The sequence below is a fragment of the Tauraco erythrolophus genome, chromosome 17 (genome assembly GCF_009769465.1).
Source record: "Tauraco erythrolophus isolate bTauEry1 chromosome 17, bTauEry1.pri, whole genome shotgun sequence".
NCBI classification, from domain to species: Eukaryota; Metazoa; Chordata; class Aves; order Musophagiformes; family Musophagidae; genus Tauraco; species Tauraco erythrolophus.
The window spans coordinates 4,030,282-4,043,863 of record NC_141481.1 but is presented as its reverse complement, the minus strand read 5'-3'; the positions used below and the strand labels follow the sequence as shown (position 1 = coordinate 4,043,863).

Sequence of the window (13,582 nt, the reverse complement as noted above, 5' to 3'; positions counted from 1 at the left end):
ATTTTTTAAAATTAATTTGAGATCCTTGTATGAGATTGTCCTTATGAGTACAGCTGATAAAAATGTGTCATCTTCAGAGTAAACTGCCTTCACATCAGTCCTTACTATTTATGAATACTGGACATGTATGTAGGGTTGATACATAGAGTTCAATATTGTGAGGGTTTTTTAATTGATGTCAAACAAAAAAGTAACTAGTTGCCCTAGTTGATGATTAATTTGTATAAACTGATTCTGCAGTCCACAGTGTCCTTCAAGGATGCCATGACAATAATAAAAACTACAAAGCATAAATTAGTACACTTAACTGATGAGATAATAAGTTATCAACATACTACTCTCTGTTAGTTGGCTTCTCTGTGCAGTTTTACTAAAAATATTTAATGGTAATGTTTTATGTTAAATATGTATTTGTAAAAATAATTTGTTCATTTACTAGATTCAGAATCACAACTTCTTGTTTGAAAACATAATATATTTAGCATTGACATTATTGTCCCCCTTTTTCTTATCACTTGAAGGCCACTGAATGACAAACAGAGTAACAACGGGAATACACCACTGAATGCTTTGAACAACAGTACGCCAACATCAGCTGCCAGCTCGCCAAGACAGAACAGTAATGTTCCTAGCCGGAAACCAGGACCCCTACCTTCAAGCTTGGATGACTTGAAGGTAAAAATAAGAGGAGTTTGTCCATTCCAGTACATCACTGTAGGTCATAACTTGCAAACTGTTACTGTCAACAGTAAGCCTGGATATTATTTACCAATCAAAAATGTACTTTTCTCTGAACTGTTCAGAATAGGGTTGTCAAAGTTTTCATACACACTCCTCTGGACTTAAATAAATATTTTGATTGAGCTTCCTCTCATGTGTATGTTCTAGAAATTACATTTCTTTCCCAAAGAATTATCAGAGGAAGAAGAATTTCAGACAGACTGTATAGGTACATAATTTGATACCTTGGGTAAACTATGAGGTGCACTTCATATGAAGTTTTAGCCTAGGCTCATTTAAACATTGGATCAGTAATTTCCCCATGACAATTTTAGTATGTCAATGAGGAGGTTTAGTTAAGCAGTATAAATTAAAAGATGCCCTAATAATATGTTCAGAGAGCCAACACAGAAATAATGCTAGTAAAAGAGAATACAAAATAAGAGATCTTCTTACCAGAGTTCATCACGTCATCTGAAAATGAACACTAAATTTCATAAAACCTTCTTGGAAGTTACAAATAACTGTGTAAACTCTGTCTAAACTGTGCTTGTAAGGCATTCCATAGGATTTTATTCCTTCAGAAATACATTAACAGGAATTAATACTGTGAAATAGTACTAATACTAGTGAAATAATACTGTGAAATACTAATGAAAATGAATCTGAAGAAGCTTGGGCGGGTTTAGATTCAGATCCTTTCCATAGCAACAGTGCCAAATCTGAGTGGAGGAGTAGGGACATCCAGTGGTCAGTTTGTTCATTTCTCCCTTCCTTCACCAAGGTGTTGGGTTTCTAAGGGATGGGAGTGAGTACTTTTTTAGACTTGAAGGGATAAAAAAGAGGTTTTGGAAGATCAGATTCTCCAAACAGTAGTGTATTGTCTTCTGTTAAAGCCAGTCTTCTTATATGAAACAAGTCTATGAAATGCAGTTCAAAAAATGGTGTTTGAAATAAGCTTTTCAAACTTTAAGTTATTAACTATTACCTTTTTAAGAAATTTTAGTTAATACCTGAATTTATGCTTTGCAGTGATTAAAGCTGTTCACTTATCAATTTCTCCATAATTTATTGGTATTGCTGTAATGTGGTAAGAGTAACATGAGCCATACTTGCAGACCTGCTGGTGGTGGTTTTAACACTGAATCATCTAAATCAGTTCTGATTAAGAATTCAAAAATGCATTGTTGAAAAACAGAAAAATTGGAATGCACTCTCAAGCAAGCGTAGAGGATACCAGACTGAGGGAAACAGCTGATAATCATTGTTAGGTAGACAGTTATTTAACATAAAATTGCTGTGGTACTTAGAGATGTTATGCAAATGGATTGCTGTGACTTTTCAGCATTTCCAAATCATGAAGGCCTATAATTTAAAATTCTCGACTGGCAAAGTACTGAAATATTACTGAGGTCACTACCTTTTGTTCTTTTAGACTTGGTTCTAATGTACATATAGCCCAAACACTCTACAGTTAGGTGCAGTGTATGTATATCATAAACAGAAGCTATTCATTATGACTGTTCTTTTTTAATTGATATTTTGAAGCACAGAATTAATTTACACTTAAAACATTTGCACTTCGCTTTGTCTGTAAGCTTATTGGAAAAATGAGAACGTTTTTCTATCAGAAAGTGTTTGTAAAAGAAACCCAGATGACACATAGCTGTAACTGTTCAGTTGCTAATTAAAGAGCGAGCCTTTTGTGTTGGATGGGTCTAATGAATCATCCAACCAACCTGATAAAATTTCTCAGAAATAGATCTGTCTTGATGGTGTAACAAAGGGTTGGAGCTGTATGTTCATTTTCCCATTTTGAAAATTTATGAAAAATCAGCATAACTTTGCTACTATTCACTGTACAATAACTGACTGCTACTAAGGTTTTGGCCACTTAAACAGTGAAATAAGTAGCAGGTCACAGAAATGCACGTGCATATCGTGTACGCTGTCAGAACCCAGAGGTGTAGTAACTAGCAAATATGCTGAAAAATAATTTTTCTTACTGAAATGTAATAAGGTAGACTGTGTGTAAGTAAGTTGTAATATTTAATTTTTTTACTATTGTGCTTTATTTTATTTCAGGTAGCGGAGCTTAAAATGGAGTTGAAACTGAGGGGATTACCAGTGTCTGGAACAAAAACAGATCTTATTGAGCGTCTGAAACCCTATCAAGACCTTAATAACAATGGGGTTGCTACTACTAGCTCTGTTACTGTAACCACTTCTACTGGGGCCACAGGTAACACTGGGGAAGTGACTGTGGCGTTTCCTGTTGCAACACTAAATAAACCGGTGGCTAACACGATATCCAGCTTTCCTCCAGAAAAGACATCCACCGGACCTGGCTGCAAAGTGGTAAACACTGAGAACATCAGCTCTCCTTTGCCCATATCTCCCTCTCCTTCAGAACAATCTAGTCTAAGCACAGATGATACTAGTATGGCAGATACTTTCACAGAAATTATGACCATGATGTCACCATCCCAGTTCTTAAGTACTTCGCCACTAAGAGCAAATATCAGTGATGATAATCAGAATCGCAGTAGTGGAAGCATCTCAACTGTGGAGTTTGATGTAGCAGAAAAGGACCGCAAGCTTCAAGAAAAAGAAAAGCAGATCGAAGAGCTCAAAAGGAAACTGGAACAAGAGCAAAAACTTGTGGAAGTACTGAAAATGCAACTTGAGGTTGAAAAACGGGGACAACAGCAACAGTCTCAGGCTTCTGGTAACTCAGCTGCTTTGGAACAGAAGCAATTCAGTGCTGCTGTCAAAGATGAGACTGCTCTTGCTGACTGCTCTAGTACGAGTCAATCTGTACCTGTAGCTAGTCATGCTTTAGGACAGACGGTATATACTAGTGGTCAGAATCCAGTTGCCAAAAAGGCAGTTGTTATCAAGCAGGAGATACCTGTGGCCAAAGCTGAACCTCAGAATGCCATTTCTCAGTTTTATGTTAATCCTCAGAGGCAGCCGCAAACTGCAGTTGTTGCCCAACCTCAAGCGTTATTAACTACCCAAGGAACTGCACAGCTGCTCCTTCCTCTGTCTATCCAGGGACCGAATTCTACCACTGCAGTGCAGCTACCAGTTGGAAATATAAAGTTGCAGGTATGGGTGTGTTCATTTTTCGTCATGTAAACTGCATGGCACTATGTGTATAATTTAGTATAAATAAGTAAATATGCTGCTTGTAAGATTAACTTAAAAATCAGGCTTAGCCTATTGCTGCTTTAGGGAAAAGAGTAGAAAAACTTAAGAGCCAATCTCTTTATAGCTTCTTCTAGTACTTGCTTTCTTTGTGACTTTTATTCCCAGGTACTCTTTCCTGAAAAGTAATTGTCTTACCATGTTCTGCCTGCATGCACAGTTGGTTTTGATTTATATCAGCATATGCCACCATTTTGTTAACACCAAATTGTAATAGAGAGCTGCAAACCCAGTGCTTTGTTTTGAAGTATACCTGTTTGCAAAACGCGTGTTTGAATTTCCTTGTGTGGTGATGGCTTATTATATCTAAAAATGTGAATGCTAGGTTGTAGAGCTCCAGTGGGGTTATAAAAAGAAACCGTGGTCACACAAATATTATTTCTAGGCTGATTATAGGTAGTATCACTGTGAATAAATGCAGCATAAACCAAAATAGGTTATAAGTGAAGAGGTATAAGAGTAATGACCAAGCTTGAAACAGTTTAACCTGCTGGTCTAAGGTAGAATTAAACATATACTTCCCAGTGGCATTCCTGGGACATAGCTAGATGAAATCCCCTGCTAGGCACATGGTTATTGTGCCAGCAAAGTATTCTTTCGTCTCCGGCATGTACTTGGCTGTTGTGGCATGTTGCGGGCCTGGGCTTTGGTGCTAGCATGTGCACCATCGCGTTTAGCAATACTTAATGAGGGCTGTAAGATTCTGATGAGGATGGGCCCCACAGTCTGCAGTGCAAGAGCTGTTCCTGGTAGCTATGCACCCAGACAGATCTTTGTCTAAAATCTTGCTAGATTTCTGTAACGACCTTAAGCAGCTTGTCCTGATATTTCACTTCACTGATACTGCAGAAAGCTTTCCTAACTACCAGCTAAAATTTCTTTCCTGAAGTGCTTTTGCTTTTCAGTGGCCACTAAAAACTACTATGATCTTCTTAAAAACAACCTTTTTCTTGCATCATCAGTTTTGTCTTTCTGGTTACTCAAACCCAGTTCTTAACAGTCCTTTCTTGCTGGTTATGCTTTCTCTCTCTCTTACCATTTTCATTGCTCTCTGCTGGACCCTCTCCAGTTTGTCTTTATCTTTCTTAAACTCTGTTGGCAAAATAAACACTACCTGTTAGCAGGGAAGTCACCAGTACCAGAGTAAAAATTTTGTCTCCTGTACACAGTTCATGCTCCTCCTTCCCAGAATACAGGCTATTTCTATTCTGCATAATCTATGCAATAGATTTTTACCTGATGTGATTTACTATGAGATATGATAATGCAAATATTTTATCTTCATCCTTTAGGCTCAATCACAAGCTGGAATACAGACCCCATCACAAATACCTGGTCCTACTTCTTCCTCTGGCCTGGTCCAGACAGCACCACAGATGCATACTCCACAGTCACAACAAAATACCATCACGCAGCATGCACTTGGTCAGACCCAACAAATCAGAAAGGTTTGTGGACAGCAATAAGCATTAAGATAAACAGTTGTATAATCTAATTCTAGGCAGTGCTTTTAGAATCTTTTATGTGTCATCTTGGTGATATATAATGATCAAGTCACCTAACATCCCTCTACTCTGTTTTTCTATGGGATACAATGGGCTTGTAACTCCTTCTCTTTCCAAAATTTTAGTCCATGCAGGACTTTATTTTTCAGTTGCAAATAAATACATAAGGCTAAAGACTTTTTATCTTAATTGTACTCCTTTGGCACTACTCTTACTACATTCTTTGTCATGCTTGGCACAAGTGGTATACCAGGTATTCCACTCAGTTTCTCTTATTGCCACTGGCTCAAAATGGAAGATTCTTGTAGGCAGTTCTTAAGAGAAAGCTTTTACCTATGGCTTCAGGGATTCATTCTTCTATAGGAGTTCCTTTTAGTTTTCCTACTTTCCTTGTTGATTTCATCCTTACTTAAGAAGAAAGCTATGGACTCGGATACTGAGGATAGCAATTCCAGTGAGTCAAAACCCCACCATACCTACAATACACCTCTTCCTGGGGAGTGCAGGGAATGATTCAAAGAGAGATCTTTCTCTTCCTCCCTACCCAAAACGATCAGCTCTGAAATTTCCCATTCCAAAACAGATGTTGATCAGCACTGGTGTGAGTGCCAATCCAGTCATGTTCATATGATAACTGATACCACCCCTCAGCACCAGTCATCACAAAAGAAAAGGCTTCCTCCTCTTTTGAGCCTCTTTCAGGCTGACCTCTATTATTAGGAACTCGGAGATTGGTTTTGGACCTTTATTGCTTCCTTATCAGTGCTACTGAGACTAAGGCTCCTATCACTTAGGGAAACAAGGTTTATCAGCCTGCCCCAAGGAAAGGATAATTCAGAAACAACTGATATTTCAAGATGGAGAGGGTAATTTTTACAGTATGTTACATAACTGTTAGAAAATTCTCTGCTTTCAAAGTTTGTATTTCAGTTTACAAAAGTGCATCATAAACGCCATGTTCTGATGTGATCTGGGGCTTCTACCTATGCATTGTCCTCTAATCTGCTTCTGCTGAGCCTCTTCTTCCAGATAAGAATTTCTCTTAGAAGATGTACGATTATGCCCTGCCATTCTCTAGACAGCTGGCTAATAGAGGGGAACACAACTAAATGAGCATCACTGCTCTTCAGACTGCTTGTTCTGTCTGTTTCATTTCATGGACATTGAGGTTATCCTACAGCAGTCACAACTGACACATACACAAAAGGCAGATTTCACCCAGGTTCTCTGGGATTTGGTGAGGGGCTAAACCTTACCTTTTTAATTCGACAGCTCCCAGTCATCTGGCAGCATGTACTTGTGCCAGAGACTAGCAGTCTGCTTCCTTTGCTGGCTAGAAGTTCCTTGAAATGACTGCAGGAGATAACCAAGAATTGTAGTACCCTCTGGTCTTTCCCTCTATTCGGATCAGTTGTCATGGAGACCACATAGTTCCCAGCAGACTTCACTCTGCATCTGGCTATCCTGGAGCTGAACAGTCTGCCTGTCCTCGCTGGTTTTTCACTCATCTACTGCCGTTTTTCACATGGGAAACCGGGCAGCGTAACTGCACTGGTTTTTACATCAGAATGTAAAACACTGATGTGATACAACAGATCAGGACAGTCTTCATGCATTCAGCATTAGATCTACCTGTCTGCTGTTTGCATCTCATGAGGCTTAGATATTTCACACGCAGATTGAGCTAATGAACTGTGAGTGACTAATGCTACTTATTAATCTAATACTTTTTAGTGAAGTTGGTCCTCCTAATACTGATCACCTCCATAAATAGTTGTTTTCCAGAACCAGTTTCCCCTTGAATCCATGTGGAGTTTCTCAAGTAGGTCAGATTTTTATGTAAACCAGCTGATTATTCCATTTATTTTTCTCCTGCACACTTGAGGTGTCTTTTCACATTCTAGCTACCACATGGCCCTTGTTCTTCAGTTCATTCCGTAGTAAGGAGACATCTCCACAGCCATTCTCCTCAGTGGTAGACAGCTGGAAAGTACAACAGTTTTCACACAGATGATCCAGGTGGCTAACAAAAAACCTGTATTAAGCCCTCTCACAGCAGACTTAATTTGGTGTTCAGACCGTACTCCACAAAGTTTATCCTAGCTTTATCTCCATCCCTGATCTAAGACTTATCACATCTTTGTCATAAAGGTATCTGGGAGTGATACTGAATTTAAAAGAACAGTCTTACACACTCATAACATTCATAGCTCTTCCTCTCCCTTTAACTTAAAAATATGAGAAGTAGGATACTGCTTGGAATCATATGCAATGAGTGTACAGACTATCAGTTGAAAAAATAAGAAGTTTAAATACCAGTAACCAAATTTACAGTTGATAACCAACTTCATGAGTTATATCTTTTGCCTCTCCCTCACTACTCATAGATATCTGTAGTTAAAAGAAATTAGAACTATTTGACACAAACCAAACCACTCTGTCGTAAAACAGGCAGCATAGGACAAGTGTGGATACATACACTAGTTTGTATCAGGCCAGAAATAAGTTAATTTTATCGACTGTCCACTAGGTGGGGAAATCATGCGTACTGTATTAAACTGTTCCATACTTCTGAATGTATTTTAGAAAAATTGTATTACACTATCCTCATGCTTCCTGGAAAATATTTTTAGTTATCAGTGATGAATGAAAGCACATCACAGCACAAAGTTTCTTTCAAAGAGTAATTGTTCTAGATTTACAGATTATTCCACTGGAGGGAAAAATCAGTACAAATAACATTCCCTTAGTAGGGAATTTAAGCAAGCAAGTATTTAAAAAAAAAAGAAAAGTCTTAAACTTAATGACATTTATCTAATTTTATTTTTCTTTTAGAAAAAAACCCCACAACCTAAGACTGATATATTAATCCTTTACAGGTTTTTCCACCTACCACGTCAAATACAGTATTTTCCTATCAGACTGCACCAGTTACAACAACTTCACAACCTTTTATTAATAAAACATCAAACACTAACATTCACACTGGTGGTAATCAGGTTCCCTCTGTGCAGAATGGACCTGCTACTCCTAGTAAGGTAAGATTCGCCCAACAATATTCCATAAAGCTCAGTTTTATATTACTATTCTTAAATAACATGTGACTCTGCACATACTACAGTTCACTCAAGGAGGAAGAATGTTTTGTAGATTTTAATCATGCATATATGTGTGTGTGAGAGAGAAAGAAACTATTATTTTATCCCTCTGATCACCTGTGCTGTTATTTGTATATATGTGGATTGGTACGACAAAAAAAGATAATCTGTAGAACTTGATACACCTTGAATTCAGTAAAATGCATTGTTTAGTCATTTTTTTTTTTATTTCCTGCAGCCTGGCTCTCCATCTCAAGACCAGCCTTATATTGTTCAGCAATCCCTCTTTAACAACACAGTATCCAAGACAAAAGATCCTCCTCGTTATGAAGAGGCCATAAAACAGACTCGCAACATTCAGACGTCACACCGTGAGGTAGTTATTTTCTCCTGTTTAATCTATTAAAAACTTTTTTTTTTTTTTTTTTTTTTTTAGAAATATCAAAGCCATTGCTTATTTCAAGGTTTTGGTGTCAAGATTTTCTAACATACCCTATTAATATTTTCATAGCTGCATTTAACTACAGGACCCCTGTTTCATGATCCTTTTAATTAAAGCAACAGACATGTAAATAAGTCTTACAGTATCCAGCTGGTGATATATAATTGGGATAATGCTGCTATTGCTACTTAACAATAACTAGCCTTCAACTGACTTGTTTCAAGGATGTATGATGTTGAAACTTCAGACTTAGAAGAGAGAAAATATATTCATATATGCATGTTTTCCAAAGTGAGTAAACTTGAGGAGAATGTGTGTGAGTGTGCTTATACACACTTAGGCAAACATACATATACCTGAGCATAGGTGCTTGCTTGAAAAGAATCTATATTTAGTGAGCTTGATGAATAATCCTACAGAGTGCTCTGTCAGTTTACCATGATACCCTTCACGTTGGAGGAAAGTTGCTAACAAAACTAATGAGCATCCCTAACCTCATGTGTTTCAGAACTATCCCAAAAGATAAAGCCTTGTAGCGACTTAGTGTTGGTTGCTGGTTTTGTGATGGCAGATGCTCAGGCAGAAGCATGAGTACCTAACGCCATTTCATATGTTCCTGGCATGTGTGAGACCTCCTTACAGTGAAGGCACACAGGTCTTCTTACATAACTCTATGACTACCAGTCAGTGAAGTGCCTCTCCACTGACTTCTTTTCACGAGCGAGATCTTCTAATGACAAATTACTTCCTATCTCTGGAATATAACCAGTGTTTTAAAACATTATTTCAGTCTTGAGATCATCATAAAAGTCTCCACTTTTCTTAGACCATTTTTGAAAGAAGGGGTTTGTGGGGGTTTTGTTACCTTTTGCTTAAGGTTCAGATATTGGGGAGATGGTTGTTTAAAACAGATAAACAGTTGATGAAAGCTCTTCCCCCCTTTTTAAAAAAGAAAAGGTGAATCTGCAGATTGGGAAAAAAACCAAAAACAAAACCACAACCAACAAAACTCAAACAAACAAAAAAACCCACATACCTGACAAAATGCATCTTAGCTAGTAGCTGTTCACAGGATATCTCTGAGAGAAAGTGATTCAGGGTCACCCCACAAAGTTCTGCAGTTATTCCAGATACTTACCCTGGTACAAAACAGGGTTAGTAATTCTCCTTCTTATCCCTAGTTTTTTGTACCTCTCTTCTTGGTTGTGTTCATGAAATCTTTGTCTTGCTTTTCAGATTTTTCCCTGTTCCTTTGTCCTGAAACTGACCACAGGGACTACAAGGGTCTCTCCAAACTATTTCTCTGTTTTCTAGATTGGCAGTTTTGTATGAAAAATTTTATTCTTGGTAGTACTTATGTACTATTGAGAGAAGCTAGGATCAATCAGCTTAGGACAAAACACTACATGAAAAAGAGTAACCCTTTTCTCATGCACTACAGATCTCCAGTGCGCACAGTCAGCAGATGGATGATCTTTTTGATATTCTCATCAAGAGCGGAGGTAAGCTAATTGACATCTGGGTGATGTAGAGATTTAAATGCTGATAATAAAAACTCAGTGCTATAATCAAAGGAATGAAAGGAGAGGATTCTTCCGGAGAGAGGAGGTAGCAGCTATCCAGCCTGAATGAAACTAGTATTTTCGAAAGTTTGCAATAATTATCTATTAAAGAAAACATTTACAACCTACTGTGGAACTTCTCTGCTGTAAATTATCCCAGGCTGACCTTTGCAATAATCCACACAGCATTCAAATTATTAAAATAACACCTTAGGTTAGCACAGATGTATTTTTATCAAAATCAGAAATGTTGAGCAAGTCCATATAATGTGTTTGAAATTATACAAAAAAATAGCATACGGTAAGACTTAAAGTGTGCTGATACTAAAATTTCATTAAATATAACCATGTATTATCAACTCTAAGCATCAAAGAGACATTACTGGAAAAAGAATGTATGACTACATAGAGACATTAATGAATGACAGCTTTCTGCATCAGTTAACATAAGGGGACTATCAGAAAGGAACTGAAATAACTAAAGTAATATACAAAGTAACTTAGCAGCAAAAGAAGGCAGCTTTCAGGCATAATTAGGCTTTGCAGACGAAGAAACCATTACAATACTGGGAAATGCTCTGGTGCCAAGTGGTTCAGTTAACTTAATGTTTGGTACTACTGTCATGTAGGATCTTGACAGCAGCGAATGCTACGACACAAGTGACTGATTGGGGGCCACTAGAGGATTTTAGCCATATTCTAAACATTGAAGTATTTTCTCTTTTTCGAAGCAAATCGCAGAGTCAGCTGCAGAAAATGGAATAGACAATGACAGACTGAGATAAGTGACCTGTGCAGTGAACAACTCAAGCTAAATTAAAAAACACTTTCAGTGCTTTTATTAAAATATGGCATGAGTAGTTTGAAGAAGTTCTACCTCTGGAACACTAGTGTGCCTACTTAAGTATTTGCCTCAAGTGTTAGTTACTAAACCTTTTTGATCTTAAAGGTAACAACTGCTCCATATTTCGAAGTTGCCATAAAAAAACAAACGTTTCCTTGTCATCTTTATGAGAAACAAAGTAAAACGTTCAGGGCCCTTGCAGTTATGTAAGCAAGTTCTACACTGAAAAAATTTTAGTTTATTACTGTACTTCAAGAAAGTAAAAGGATCTGTTTAGTACTGCTTTGATTTTACTAAGCAATCATTGTAATAAATGCTCTTACAGGTTTTAAGATGTGGGTTTTGCTTGGAAAACTGGTGCAAAATATATTGTCAAGTATATTTTTGCTGGCAGAAAAATCATCTGTGCTAGAGGATTTGTTTACATATTCTTGTCTGTCTAATCTTATTTTTGGACTCCATTCGCATATAATAATCAACTGGAACTTACTTTCTTTCCTTTTATTGTTACTGCCATTATCTTACATGGAACTTTTTGACAGAAGAGTAGTTTTAGGTTCTAGGATCAGGAATAAATGCATCCTAATCACATGAACTGATCTCTTAGACTCTAATTCATCAAGGTAGACACACTACTAAACAGAGATGGAACTGAAAATTGGTTCAGGTACTCTGATTAGTCAGAAGAACTATGAACATGAAGGAGGTAAAGCTAACATCTAGAAAATTGTTCCTTTTTTCTTCAATATAAACACTCTAATTGGCTGAAGTATGACTGAAAGCAGAACTCTGGAACTTGTTGTAAAATGCTTTGTTGTTCATAGAGTACCTGACATAGTCTGATGTATGCAGTGTTTATATTATCAGAACAGCAAAATGACTCTTACTCCATTGAGTTCACTGTGGATGCATCTCAAAGTGGGCACAAAAGGGTTGGAAGTTGTAAGCCTGAGGATATATGTTGTTATATTTTCTGAAATCAATAGTGAGCGGTTTTTTTATTACAGAGATTTCCCTTCCAATAAAGGAGGAACCATCTCCCATTTCTAAAATGAGACCAGTGACAGCCAACATCACTACAATGCCAGTGAATACAGTGATATCCCGCCCACCGCCACAAATCCAAATGGCCCCTCCTCCTGTGTCCTTAGAACCAACAACCAGCTTGTCTGTAAGTTTGGAAAACCAACTTGAAGCCCTCTTGGATGGAACTTTACCATCAGGTAATGAAATTCCTCAACTGACAAGCAGTAATGAGGACAGAGAATCATTTTCATTAATTGAAGACCTCCAGAATGATCTGCTTAATCACTCCAGCATTTTAGATCACTCTCATTCACCAATGGAAACATCTGACCCACAGTTTACCAGTAATAATTCTTGTCTGTCTCTTGACCTTCCTGATACAAATTTGGACAATATGGAATGGCTAGACATTACAATGCCCAGCTCCTCATCTGGACTCACACCTCTCAGTTCTACTGCCCCCAGCGTGTTTTCCACTGACTTTCTAGATCCACAAGATCTACAGTTGCACTGGGATTAAGCTTTAGCCAATGACAACGACTTGCAAGTCTCTTTACAGCAGAGGTCCATTATTATACCATTCTGATTGCAGTTAAGATAAATTAAGACAGTAATGTTTGGAAGAGCAAATGCTTGAAGGTAATTCCTTTTTGATTTTCAAGTTTACAACAGTGAATTACTTTATGCTCCTATCAGGAATGCAGGTCAGGGCCCTCTGAAAGCTGTATTTCACAAGTCAAGAACCAATGATTGTACTTACTGATTAGAAGTACCCCAAGGTAAATGCATCACAAATATTTAAGAATGGATTTATATCTCTGTCTTCATAATGTTTAAATGAGCAACATGACATGGCTAAACTTAGAGAAGAAAAAGTGAGATTTTAACTGTCTGTATTGACACAGTGAGCACATGTTTGGGGGAGGGTGAGGTATCACTGCACTTCATTGTTCCTGTGGACAGCCTGAGCCAGGTTCAAAATGAATTCTGAGAGCAAAGTCAAGTGGAAGCACTGGCTGGTTCAGTGAAGTTTCATATATCTAGTCTCTTAATTTGTTAAAGTTGTTTTTATATTTTGGTTTTGTGGTTTTTAAAACTCTTCCTCCATTCTTTAATCATGAGGGAAGATTTTAACTGCATCCAAAGGGATATTAAGTGTAACTGCAAGAAATCCA

At 37.5% G+C, this 13,582-nt stretch overlaps 1 protein-coding gene across 2 annotated transcripts in view; it reads left to right on the top strand.

Annotated features, from left to right (window-relative positions):
- Positions 1-12,934, top strand: part of MRTFB (myocardin related transcription factor B) — a 54,153-nt gene extending 41,219 nt beyond the window's left edge. For both annotated transcript variants that reach the window (XM_009990708.2, XM_086622472.1), the window contains exons 9-15: positions 522-675; positions 2,806-3,831; positions 5,223-5,378; positions 8,315-8,473; positions 8,772-8,909; positions 10,417-10,477; positions 12,389-12,934. In XM_009990708.2, the coding sequence (XP_009989010.2) occupies positions 522-675; positions 2,806-3,831; positions 5,223-5,378; positions 8,315-8,473; positions 8,772-8,909; positions 10,417-10,477; positions 12,389-12,927 (2,233 nt within the window). In that variant the 3' untranslated portion in view covers positions 12,928-12,934. The remainder of the gene's footprint in view (positions 1-521; positions 676-2,805; positions 3,832-5,222; positions 5,379-8,314; positions 8,474-8,771; positions 8,910-10,416; positions 10,478-12,388) is intronic.
- Positions 12,935-13,582: the final 648 nt, after the last annotated feature.